Below are 14275 nucleotides of genomic sequence, written 5' to 3' on the forward strand. Positions count from 1 at the left end.
CGCAACTATGGTATATTGCATCCATAGTACTTGGGCTGTTAGGGCCAACTGCTAGCACTCATCACAACATTGCAACAGAGTTTTGTTGCATATTAAAAAGGCAGAAGAAAACATAAACCTAAAAGGTCAAAAAAATGTTAATCCTGCGCTTTTTCATTACCTTTTTTGTCAAGATTTAAACTGTACACTTACCCTTTCAGATTGAAAGCACAGAGGTTGCTCTATCCTATGTTGAAGAGATATGGGAGCAGGTGCGGATATGGGATGCTGTAAATTTGTAAAAGTTAAAACCCTACAGCATAGACTAAGAACTGCTTACTGGCTGATTTCCCTACACACATCGACTCTTTCAGAAGCATTCTTCTTCTAAATTTCCCCACCATTCCAAAAGAGTTATCACAGATTACAGGACTGCCAGTTCACAAGTTTCTAGATTAGCTGCAAACCAGTGGGCAACTTGTGCTAAAAATCCCTACAGATCAAATTATAATTTGTAATTTATTGAACACACTGAACATGGTAAACACACCTTTATGTCAAAAATAAAAGTCCCTATTGAAGCTAAGAATATCCAGATGTAAAGATCTTCGGCAATTCCAGTAGCTGTACACCATACCATGTGTCTTGCACTATACGTCTGGATTTACAATGTGATTAGAAATCGTAAATTTAAGCTTGAAACCTATCTGTAAATATCCACACTGACAAAACAGTCTAAGAGCAGTTACACGACTAGAAAGAAATAGCTATCTGCTTCAATGCACACAGAAGAATGTTAAATTCCCATCAACTAAAATATGGAAATTGCACACAGAAGAACGTTCAATTCCCACCTATTAAAATATGGAAATCCACGTTAACAAACTACAATATTTCAATTACTTCGAAAAAAAAACAAATCTAGACTATTCTTACTTGCATAAACTGACCACAAAAATATGGTTTTGAATAGCCAACTTTGCCAGATCCATGGGGTCTGGAAGTACTCAAGCGAACTAGAATTTTGTACGACTGTGGTTTCAAAAGTTTAAGTACGTATGGGTTTTAGATCTCAACGAACTCAGAGCAGTTACACGATTAAAAAACAATAGCTATCTGCTCCAATGCAAATAGGAGAAAGTTTGATTCCACTAATGAAAATATGGAAATTCAGGTTAACAAACTACAATGTTTTAATGACAATGAACAAAAAAAATTTACTTAAGACTATATTTACAGGCACCAACTGACCACAAATAGATGGTTTTGAATAGCTCACTTTACCAGATCCATGGGGTCTGAAAATACTCAAGGGAACTAGGATTGTGGTTGAAAAAACTAAAGCATGTAGGGTTTTAAATCTTTATGTAACTCAAGTTGATACTCTCTCCTGGTTTCTTTATGCATACACAGAATTTATTTTGCCCTCTCCTTCTGGCCATTAGAAACTAAGTTCGGTGATATGAGTTCCAAATCCAAGTATATCAGCCATCCTCTCTGGTTCAAGTGATACCAGACAGTAAACCAACGAAACAGCTGTAAAATTCACCAAGACAGAAAACACGACTCTTGCAAAATTATCAGCTAAGGCAGCCATTCAAACCTGTTGACCAAATTCAAGCTCGCCCACAGACTGAACCAGTGCGCAAAGCCAAAAAACATCTGAGTAGGGGTTCCCATTGTTATCATTGTACTGAAACCAGAGAAAGCAAATAAGTTTATGACCAAGTACACAAGTTGAAATTTAACTAAAAAGAGTAATTTCTGAAAAAAACTAAATTAGAAGTGGTAAAATTGCATTAAGATTCTGTAATACACAGTTAGTTTCAGATAACCCCTCGACTAACATATTCTTAATGTAACCAATGTAAGTGGGACAGTTTAAGTCCATCCAAATTACATGATCGTGAACCCTTAAAAATCTCTGGGTTGTCCTCTAAAAATTAATTATGTTCAAACTGTCAATAAAAGGAAGAATCATTAGAGGAAGGAGGTTTTTAGAGGAGACAGTTCTGATTAAATTCTGCAAATCTAACAAATAATTACCATCAGAGCATTGCTCTAAAAACACATTGAATATGTGAAAGGCTGGAACACAATTATTATGAAAGTGCAGAAATATGTTAACAAGACAGATAGCTACCATTACCTTTAGCAATTGTAATATGAACTCTACAGCTTCTCTGGGGCTCTTTTTATCTGCTGCTTTGACCAAAGCTATTGCATGTGGGATTGCCTAAAAGAGTACAAGAATAGATAAACATAAGTTTAATAGACATAAACTTGTTTCTCCAGCTAATTGTTCCTCAAAAGACTTGGGATATTATTTTATATTTCAGGAAACGGACAATGCTAATGTATCATTCCTGTCATAAAAATTAATTCAAAGGAGCCGTAACTGTTTCAAAATAATCAATCCATGATTGAACTTAAATGATCACAACAGACATCAGAAATAGGGTAATGCACTCATAAAAAAGTCAGAAGGAACACTGGGCTGACTGCGTATTAAGATGGAAGACGATATCGACGAAATTAATTTATTCCAGTTAGCCACTTTAGATTATATTACAAGTGGAAAATGTAGTTATGCTTGAGAAGATGAAGTGTCCAGAACTGTTCACTAACACCATGAAAAAGAAAGAGAAAAAAAAGGAAAGAACAAATAAAAAGAAATAAAACACATCTCAAAGAAGAAATATGCAAATACAACAGTATTGCACTCTTGTTTGACATCAAATATTCAACAAGATAATGTTTTCTGTAGAAACCAACACAAGCCTGTGATTTTGATTATCTTAAATAAATTGGTGTATTGATGTTTATCATGCACCCTTAACATCAAATCAAATATCTTGAGTGGTCTAGCTGCAACTTAGGCGCATTATGACAGTCCTACTTGAAATAGATAAACAAATTAGTAGTGCTTTAAGGACAAATAAATGACAGCTAATGAAGTACTATTAGTTACTCTTTAACTCCAACACGTAAAATGGCAGAGTTTCCAAGTATGTACTTTTGATTATCTTAAACATAAATCATGTAATCTGAGCGGCTACCATGCGAAATGGACATAAGCACCCTTAACATCATAACAAACATCTTGTAACCATCTAATTGCAACTTACGAGCATTATAGCAGTCCTACTTGAAAAAAATGAAAAAAATGAAAAAAATTAATGGCACTTTGAGGACAGGGCCAATAAGTACTAGCAGTTACACATACAAGACATACTTAACATCGTAAAAGACAGAACTCTCCAGCTAGTAAATCAAGATAAGAATTACTATAACTACACATTATCAGCTAGTCCCTGTAAAAGTCATGTCAAGAATACTTGCCAATAGGACTGGGTGTCTATCTGTCTAAGCCCATTAAACTGACAGAAGTTTAACCATTCGGTTTGGTTTAGAAATATTGTAGGATAGGCTCGGTTTGAAATAATAATACTCGGGGCCTGCATGTAGTAAACAGTGCAAATGTTCAGTAACAATCAACTACATTGAAATTTATATATAATTGAAAATAATAAAACTGCACTTTACCTCCCCAGCGTCTATCTTCGCGGATCGGTGGCGCTCTTGGTCATAAAGAACATCACGTGTCAATGGACCCGCCTCCATAACTGAAATATCTGCACATATAACGATGATCCATTAATTGATCTATAATTGAGTTAGAAAAAAATTGATTTTACTATAAGCATTGATTTATAAGCATTGTTTGAGTTTTTTATAAGCATTGATCTATAAATGAGTTAGAATGAAATTACAAATGTATAAAATTGTACCCATTAATTGCTATCTATTTGGATTGGTCGGGCAATGAGATCTTCTATGCCCGGCTTGTCTGCAATATCCACATCTATTTTTTTTCGGAGCTCCTTCCCGACCTTCATCCATAGTACCTTTTAAGCATACTGATCGTGGGCGTCCGGCTTGTCTCTTATAGCTTGGAGGCACCACATGCGGCCCGTTATAGTGTGGCATTCTCCAAATCCCACATTCTTTCTTTGGTTTAGTTTGGCCCAAAAAGTTTTCTCTCTCTTCATCAATGTTTTGTTACTTCAGTTGATCTACATTGTTCTTTCACAAATCCCTTGCTTTACAGCTTCCTTTCACCATCACTGGATCCATATGTTTTTTTTTGTGGGCTATAATAGCTTGTTTTCTTAACTAAATGGGTCAAAGCCCAAACAGAACAGATCATACCGAATGATTATCCAGTTCACTTCAAAATCTATGACACTTCTGTTTGGTTTTGCCAAATTTGGTCAAAACCAACCCAACCGACGATTTCAACCATTCTTACAAAAGAAACAAATGCCAACCATTCTTACAAAGAAACAAAGTGGAATGTAATCAATAAATTGCAAACTTTTTTCTTAGCTCCTTTCCATTGTAATGTTCATCTTGTTTGATCCAGATTTAAATACAAGTACATCTGCCAAAACGCATGTCATACTTTATGTTATCCCCTAGGAAGCTTATAGCTTTGGTTGACATAGTATAGGGATTCAAGTCTAGCATAGACAATAGCAAACCTATCTCATTTACCAAGTATAACAAAATCAGATGAATTCATACCAGCATGGTTGAATGTTCATCCACAGAACTAAAATGATTAAAAAGAAGATTTTTCGCATATTTACCATCAAGTTTTCCATATGTGCACCCCCCAAATCTTGGTATCTGCAAGATCAAACCCCAATTCCTCACGACCCCATGCCACACCCTTAACGGTGTCAAGCTCCAAATATTTGACTGTTGAATTTACTTTTTCGTTCTTCATCCATTAGTCTCTTCCTTTGTTAGGTTAGGCCCCTCTACTGATTTTCATTCAGAGCACCTTTAGGAGACCTATGGCAAGCTCTTCCTCATGCTCGTGGTGAGTGAAAATGGAAGGAGTGGGTTTAACCATCTTCTCCTCATCATCAGCCCATGAAGCCAAACAAGGAAAAATCATGAGCACTAATTAGCTCTTGTTTGGGAATTAAAAACCTGAGGGCTTTTGAAAGTGAGTTTTGTACTTTGTGATAAGTCTTAGACATCCATGGAACTTCCTATCTCAATTCTCCCCTCCATGGCATGTGAATAGTTTAGCATGAAGCACTACAGCACTACAGCAGAAGATAAACATTTTGATCCACTACTGTGGTCGATTCTTTTAAGGAAGCATAAGCACTACAGCAGAAGATGGAGAATTGGGAGAGATAAAAAGGGAGATGGATTTTTTGGGTTTACACGAAAGGAAAAGTCAATTTTCTTTTGGGTAATGATTATTAGGATTACTTAATTACTAAAATGGTAAATTAGTCATTCTTATAATATCTGACAGAACTAAGGGGGATATACCTGGTATATTCCTTAAAGGTTATGTAGGGGTAGAAATTTACACTGTTGAGGATTTGGAGGTAACTTTGCAAATATCAAGATTTGGGGGTGTAATTTTGTAAAGATGGAAGATTTAAAGGGTAAATACACAGAAAGGCCTAAAAAGAAATAGACTATTCTGAGAATGTTAACTTATTGACCATACATTCAAATTTGGTAGATTAGCTAGGTAGTTATTTATGGTATTTCTTGTTTAGCAATTTTCTTTAAATTTACACGCCAAGTTTCCTTTACTATATTTAAAGATGTAAGGCATCTATAATATAATCATCTTGGTTTCTTTTCTTTGACACGGTATCAGAGCCTTCTTGATCAAGGCTCTTGATCTTAGAGAGACATCTTTCTTCTTCTTCGACCTTAGGGTCGCTGAGGGGTTTTATCACTCTCCATACTTCCCCTTGGCGGTTTTGACAACTTTAGCTTCAACATCTTTGACTTCGATCCAAAAATCCTAACCTCAAGAAAAAAAGGCAAAAAAGTTGCTACCATTCCTCACAGTACTGCTTATTGTCAGCAATACCCCCTCTTTTATTTTCTAATGGTTGGATACAAAAAGTATTTGATTCCGGACATTAATTCTTTTGGCAACCTGTCTCGGATTTCTATTAGCTGACTTGCCTACGATTTTGACCAGAAAACCTACCTAGGGTTTTAGTTGGCCCCAATATGGATTTATATGACTTGATTACTAAGTCTAAGAATCTCCTACTACTGCTTCAACTGTCTATTACTAATCACATAAAGTGAGGATTTTGTGATCTTTATATAACTTTATTTACGCTCATCTTGTGCTTGAGTTATCTCTGATTGCTTCATTAAAGTTCATTTATCTAGTTGTTTTGTTCTTATGTATAACAAGCTAGACAGACATACATACATACATACATACATACATACATACACATATATATATATATATATATATGAGAAAAGAGATTATTAGAAAGTTATCCCCTCACTCTATACTTTATTTATAGAGATGGATTAGTTACAAGTTAGTCTCACAAGCAATGTGAGACTAAACTAATACTCTCTTCTTCTAACACTCCCCATCAAGCTAGAGCATATATTTCATGCATGCCTAACTTGTCACAAATAAAGTCAACCCATGTTCGACCAAGTGGTTTTGTAAAAATGTCTGTCAACTGATCTACTATCGATACATGTTTTATCATGATGATTTTATCCTCGAGCTTCTTGCGAACTACATGACAGTCGACTTGAATGTGCTTGGTTCTTTCATGAAACACGGGATTCTCAGCAATGTAAATTGCTGCTTTATTGTCGACACATAGATCCATGGGACATTCTGTAGGGAGACAAATTTCTGTCAATAGGTCTCTGATCCAAACCATCTCTAGTGTCACATTTGCCATAGCTTTGTATTCTGATTCTGTACTGGATCGAGATACAACACTTTGCTTCTTATTTTTCCATGACACTAGATTTTCTCCGAGAAAGACACAATATCCAGCCAAAAGGACATCCAGCCCAATCTGCATCAGAGAAACCTGCAACTCTGGTGTGTCCTTAATCTGAGTAGAGAATTACTCGTCCTGGAGCCTTCTTCAAGTACCTCAATTCTCATTACTGCATCCAAGTGAGTTAGTTCTTGGTGCGGACAAGAACTGACTCACAACACTGACCGTGAATGTGATGTCAGATCTGGTCACCGTCAGATAATTCAATTTTTCCATCAATTTTCTATACTGTCCAATATCTTCAAGAAGCTCCCCCTGATCTAGTAGTAGTTTTGAATTCATATCCATTGGAGAATCACTGTTTCAGCATCCTAACATCTAAGTTTCTGAAAGCATATCCAGGACGTACTTTCTTTGTGACAGAAGAGTACCCTTCGTTGACTTTGCAACTTCGATGCCTAGAAAGTATTTTAGGGAACCAAGATATTTGGTTTGAAAATATGTCTGTAAATGATTCTTCAGGTTGTCATTCTCAGAAGCATCATCCCCTGTAATTACAATATCATCCACATAAACAACAAGCGGAATTCGTTTCCCATTCTGAAATCGCCAGAAGATAAGTGATCTTTCTGTGCACGATAGAGCCCAAATTCTTGAATAACCGATGCAAAACATTCAAACCAGGCTTTCGAAGATTGGTTCAGACCATAAAGTGATTTCTTCGGCCTACACACCTTCGCATTCTCCCCTTAAGCAACAAAACTTGGTGGTTGCTCAATGTAAACCACCCCATCTAGAATACCATTAAGAAATGCATTCTTGATGTCCAGCTGATGAAGTGACCAGTGATTTGTCACTGCTAATGAGATAAAAATCCGAACATATGTCATTTTTACCACTGAAGATAAGGTATCTAAGTAATCTAAGCCATACACCTGCGAATAGCCTTTAGCAATCAGTCAGGCTTTCAGGCGTGTTAAAGTTTTATCAGGATTCAATTTGACAGTGTACACCTACTTGTAGCCGACGGGCCACTTTCCTGATGGAAGTGGGACCAAATCCCAAGTCCTATTCTATCGTAGGACCCTTATTTCGTCTTGCATCGCTTGGTTCTAACCTGGAATAGACAAGATATCTAACACATTCTTGGGAACCAAATATAAGTCGAGGGAAGTAACAAAAGATCGAAAGGTGGAGAGGTGATCATAAAAGACAGTTAGAAATAAGATGATGAGTACAAGTTTGTCACTTTTCGAAGTGCAATAGGAAGGTCTTTTGCAGAAGGGGGTAAATTTGCACTTACTGATTCTGGTTCTTCTGACGGAGGACGTGATGTTAAGGCCGACGTTGGCTTAGGAGCAGGAGCAGAACGACGATGATAAACTTGAATTGGGTCGTTAAACCGAGAGAAATCTTTGACAGTAGTGCAAATAATATTGTCAATGGATGAACCACCACCGTTAACCAATGACTCTTGTGGGATTAAATAGTCATACTCATCCGATGATAATGGAGTTAGAGAACTAGAATAACCAAGTTTGTCTTCAAAGAATGTTATATAAACAAATAACACAAGACGATTGAGTGATGCACAGAAATACTTGTAACATTTATGTTTTTGGGAGTAGCTAAGAAAAATACCTTTAATAGACCAAGAAAATTTGTGTTTATTTGGACTGTGATTAAAAACAAAAGATAGAGCCAAAAATCTTTGGAGGAAGCGAAAAGAAATTATCGTTGGGTATAGAACTTTTAAAAAAATTGTCTTGCAGAATAAAAAAGGGCATTCGATTAATCAAGTAACATGCTGTTAGGATAGCTCCCCCCAAAACTCTTTGGGAACGTGACGATGAAATAGCAAGGTTCGAGCAATATCAAGGAGATGTTTATTCTTTCGTTCAACAACTCTATTTTGTTGAGGAGTGTAAACACAAGAATACTGATGGAGAATTCTATGCTGTTCAAGAAAACTAGTAAAGTTATCATCCAAATATTCCTTTGCATTATCAGATCGGAAATGTTTTATCTAAGTCTTGAATTGATTGACTATTTCAGAATAAAAGAATTTAAATATAGAAAAGACTTCAACCTAGACTTGAGAAGATAAATCCAAGTAACATGAGAGTGATCATCCACAAAAATAACAAAGTATCAGAATCCTAAATTAAAAGTTATTGGACATGACCCCCAGACATCAGAAAGAACAAAATAAAATAGCTTAGCAGCCCTCTTATTAACACGATTAGGATAAGACACGATGGTGTTTGCCAAGTTGACATGACTCACACTCTAATGAGGAAAGAGATTTGAACTGGGGATTAAGAAGTTTGAGAACAAAGAGAGGGATGTCCTAGCTGACAGTAGTATTGTAAAGCTGATGAGTTTTCAATACAAGCTAAATGTTTGGCGCCCAAGTCCAGTTTATAATGATCGTTCTGCTCATGTCCTAACTCAATCGTTTTCCTCGTGATCAAATCCTGAAAGACACAATGTGTGGAGAAGAATGTCACAGTACAGTTTAGTAATTTAGTAATCTTACTAACAGATAAAATGTTATAGAAAAAATTAGGAAGATAGAATACGGAGGAAAGGGGGAGACTAGGTGTAGGATTAGTGTTGTCGGCACCCTGAATAGGTGTACGTGAACCATCAGCTAATATAACTGAATTACATGTAGGAGAGAAAGAGGACTGGATACCTTAATTCTCAATCATATGATCAGTGACACATGTATCTATAATCCAAGTATGAGACGAAGACGATGTAAGTAAAGATAAAAGAGGTACCTACACTTTTGAGAGTAGTGGATAAAGAGAAGGATAATGGTTGTGAACTTTGGTACTCCTGGAATAATTAAAATTGCTGAAATTAACGCTGTAGCTCCGCATCCTGAAATACTGAATGTAGTTGACTTTCACTATCAGATGAGGTGAAGTTGTCCTGAGCGGTCATGTCAAGGTTATCGATAGCGGATAGCGTCACGTAACGGTGAGGCATCGCTAAGGCTATTTCGGGTTATTACGACAAAATAGCAGTAAAAAGCGTAAAGTAAAATAGCGGTTAACGCTGTAGCTCCGCATCCTGAAATACTGAATGTAGTTGACTTTCACTATCAGATGAGGTGAAGTTGTCCTGAGCGGCCATGTCAAGGTTATCGATAGCGGATAGCGTCGCGTAACGGTGAGGCATCACTAAGACTATTTCGAGCTATTGCGACAAAATAGCGGTAAAAACACAAATTAAAATAGCGGTCTAATTTAAATATATATAAATACTAAAAAAATTAAAGATAAATCTAAGAAATCTAAAAGTACATATTGGATGATTTAAAGAGATCCTAAACATGATATAAACATGTAACCATCACGTAATACCGAAGCTGACTGTAGGAATCAAAAAATCGTCTTTAATAAGAAGAGCTTAGCAGTGACAGGACTGCCCTAAGAGTAGCTCACAGTGAAGAAGGTGAGAGAAAGTATCAAGGTAGGTGTCAGAGGCTGTGAGAGGTGACGGAAGTATGCTAAAAATCACAGGAGACGGTGGAATACAATGATCAAAGGTTGAGTTTAATTTAAAAAAAATAAACCTCAAATCGCTTTTAAGTAGCAATCAAAAAGCAAATTTCGAATGTAATCACTCACTATTTTCCGTTATAACACACTATTAGCCGTTTTTACGAACAGACATATTCCGCTATATGTCATCGTTATTACGGGATAACGTAATGGGCGATAGCGTCGCGGGAAGGGACCGCTAATGCTATTAGTGTCCGTCGCGGGAAGGGCCCGCTAATGCTATTAGTGCCGCTATTACGGTGCTATTTACCGCTATTTATAATAGTGGGTCATGTATGTACCATTGGCCTTCTTTTTTTTTAATTCAGGATAATTATATTTGAGATGTTCTGATTGGTGACAGTAGTTACAAGTCTTCACTGGGTCATCGCTATTAGTATGTCTGTCTTAAGATGGACCACCACGACCACCTGGTTGACCACCTCGGCTCCCAAAACGACCCGTGTGATAACTCTCTCCCTTCAAAGTTGCCTCTACCTCTTTCAGGACCACTAGTATGACCCCCTCATCCATAAGACTGCCAACTCTGAGTGGTAAGTGCAGAGCGATCCGCGATGGATGTAAGTGACTGTGTAGGGACATCGTTTTTTAAAAAGTGATAAGTCTCAGCCAGAGAACCAATGGCGAAACTCCCCATGATTTGTCGTCGAGCATAGTAAATAGAATCTAGAATACCGAAGTAGGTGAGTACCATAAGTTCATTCCATTAGTTTTGCATATGTTTTACATCCCCAGTAATAGGAAAAATCTGACGAAGTTCCTCAACCAGACGATTCAATTCACCATAATGATCATCCATGGGTTTACCATCCTATTTCTTACGAAACAGCTCTTGAATAACTTCATATGCTCGATTAATATTACTGCTACCCCCATAAAGATTTTGTAAGAAATACCAAAGTTCCTTCACTGTCATATAATGAAGGACTAAATCCTGAATTTTAGGCTCCATGGTATTAAGAATATGATGTAAAAGGACACTATCATCTAATCTCCAAGACTTCGGTGTCGGAGTAGGAGGGTCCGTCAACAAATGACCAGTTTTGTCTCGTCCTACTACATAGATTTCAGTAACATGCTTCCACTAGTCATAGGTAATTCCATTAAGTTTTCGGTTAGTGATTCTATCAGAAAATATCTCTGAAACTTTCATCTGGACCGTTAACTCAGAATTTTTGAGTTCCTTAGATCCGGCCATCATAAAACAGACGAGTAGAGATCAAGACGTAAAACATTCTTGGTGGTAAAAAAAGGGAGTGAAAGATCCCACTACCCTCCACAAGTTGAACAAGTCCATGAGCCCGAAGGTTAACAATGTAAGAACCCGAAGATTATCATATAAGAACCCGAAGGTTAAAATGCAAGAGTCTGAAGGTTAACATGAAATCCGAAGGTTAAAATTCAAGAACCCAAATCTTTTTAGAGAACAATTCGCATATCTAAGTCAGGTCTGAAAATAAAGGGACATGGTAGTGGCGATCATCGACGATGGGCGGGAGTTGTCGAGGAAAATCTGATCGGTGATGTGGATCTGGATCTGGAGTTTCTTCCGTGGACCACCGATTCAACGATCTAAATCGGACGTGAAGGGGGTTTGATGTTGATGTTTCGATTGTGGAAACAAGAACTGAAGTGAATATCTTAGCAATGTAAGATAAATACTCTTCTCAAGATCAAATCCAAGATTGAACTCGAGGAAACACCAAGCAAGGTAAGATATCAAAGTTGTCAAGGAAGCAAGTGACAATGAACAAAGCAAGTGGCGGCGGTAGAGGACAAAACAGGCAACGACGGTTTTGATCTTTGGCGGCTAGGGTTTCGAGAGAGAGGAGAGAAGACGGAGAGAGGAGAGGAGGCGACTAGGGTTTCAAGAGAGAGAAGAGGTGGCGGCTAGGGTTTCGAGAGAGAGGAGAGGCGACGGCTAGGGTTTAGGAATTAGGCTTTTGGTTAGAACAAGTGGCGGCGAAAATTAGGGTTAGGGTTTAGGATTTAGGAGGCTCTGATACCGTGTTAAAGTTTGGAGAGAAAAAAGATTATTAGAGAATTATCCCCTCACTCTATACTTTATTTATAGAGATAGATTAGTTACAAGTTAGTCTCACAAGCAATGTGGGACTAAACTAATGCTCTCTTCTTCTAACAAAATTGAAGGGGAGTATTAGATTAGCTGGGTAATTATTTATGATATTTCTTGTTTATCAAGTTTCTTTCCCTTGTACCCCAAGTTTCCTTGTAGGTCAAGTTTCCTTCACTCTAATTAAAGATGTGAGGCATCTATAAAAAAATCTATCTTGGTTTCCTTTCTTCGACACAAACAATATTACAAAGAAAAATAGAATTTCAGCAAAGACAATGTGGCATTGCCACTATGTTAAAGTTTTCATTTTGGTGATCTAGCACTTCCACATGATTAATACTTCAAACTTGATTTGTTGAAATTTAAATGTGTCACACTAAACATGAGAAGAGAAAGCAAGTGCATGATTTTATCCATTTTATTCCAATTATTCCTACCTCACAGCATTACCTCAAGCACGAAATACTCTGGAACATCATAAAAGTCATTAGGCCTGAGTATCACAATTACATGGAGTTAGAACTATTATGTGACGTATACGATAAAATTTGAATACAAACAAGATGAGCTTACTTAGGCAATCCAATATCTGCATCAAACCTTCGACTTTTATAAAATTTAATCAAATGAAGCAAACCCGCCCAATCAGTGTCCTGAAAACGAAAGAACATTTTAAAGTTAAAGATCAGAAGAGACGTAGCAGAAAGACGTGCAAGGAATAATTACTAGAATGAATCATTCATACAAGCACATCAGAGCTTTCACATCGAAACGGTTGTTATTAGAATGATTAGTATCTAACTATTATGTTAAATATAACGCAACACATAATGTAACGCTCGCCTCCCAATAACACAAAATGCAAACAACGTAACACATAAAATAGATTCTAATATTTCAATTGGTGTATTATGGGAGGATCAGGAAACATTATGCAAGACGATGCATAGTATCAGTAACAGAATCATCTATCACAATGGTAGAATTACAGCGTTATTAGGATGTTGCTGCACTCTATTATGGAACTTATTCTTCAACAAAATAATCTAATAATAATTGAAGATGAAGAAAATAATATATTTATTGTAGAAACAAAGGAAAAAAAGAAGATTTATGCGGATGATAATATGTTAAAAAGTGGTAAGCTTATAAATTTTGTAAGCAGAGTTCTCTCCATATGACAGCAACATATCAAACAACTTCAGAATAAGGAATCCTTTTAAATTCCTTATAATTGCATAAAACTAGCGTTTACAAGAAGCAGATTTAATCATTTACAGTACTCCTAATTCAACAGGATGAGGAATCTAATCTTCCCATAAATCTGAAATGCAACAAGATTAGTAGCATACTACCTCCGAAGCTGTATGTGCTAATGCGTATGCTGCTTCAATTCTGACTCTCCAGAATGCCTGGAATAATTAGCAATAAATAAATAAAAAAAAGAGAAGAAAATATAACTTTCAACCTTTTAAGAGTGGAGAACAAACCTTTGAATCGCTAAGAAAGTTGTTAAGAGCATTGACTACAGCAAATGAAAGCTGAGGTAGCTTCTCTAGCATTGCGATTGCTTGAGCCTGAGCAACTACATCCTTGTCTTTCTCAAGTTGATTAATCTGAAAAAGAAAATGGTACTTATTGGATAACATAGTTAAAATTAAGGTTGAATAAAATTCGTGTAATATTTGAAAATAGAAGTCTTACTAAACTCGAATAATCATGGAATATATTATTCATATTTACTAGGATAAATTTTCAAGAGAAAAAAGCATAATCCATCCTCAAAGCGTGCTAAAAGTAAACAATTTGATTGAGTTATTTCTTTCCCA

The 14275-nt window shown here is 36.5% G+C and overlaps 1 protein-coding gene across 1 annotated transcript in view; it reads right to left on the minus strand.

Moving 5' to 3' along the window:
- The window catches only part of LOC109826372 (transcription initiation factor TFIID subunit 2), a 53553-nt gene that overhangs the window by 13284 nt on the left and 25994 nt on the right, over positions 1-14275 (minus strand). Inside the window, exons 15-20 of the mRNA XM_020393401.1 lie at positions 13937-14062; positions 13802-13858; positions 13020-13099; positions 12897-12939; positions 2129-2215; positions 1583-1672 (exon numbers count right to left, since the gene is read on the minus strand). Coding sequence (XP_020248990.1) covers positions 1583-1672; positions 2129-2215; positions 12897-12939; positions 13020-13099; positions 13802-13858; positions 13937-14062 — 483 coding nt within the window. The remainder of the gene's footprint in view (positions 1-1582; positions 1673-2128; positions 2216-12896; positions 12940-13019; positions 13100-13801; positions 13859-13936; positions 14063-14275) is intronic.

Source organism: Asparagus officinalis, chromosome 10 (genome assembly GCF_001876935.1).
Source record: "Asparagus officinalis chromosome 10, Aspof.V1, whole genome shotgun sequence".
Classification (NCBI taxonomy): Eukaryota; Viridiplantae; Streptophyta; class Magnoliopsida; order Asparagales; family Asparagaceae; genus Asparagus; species Asparagus officinalis.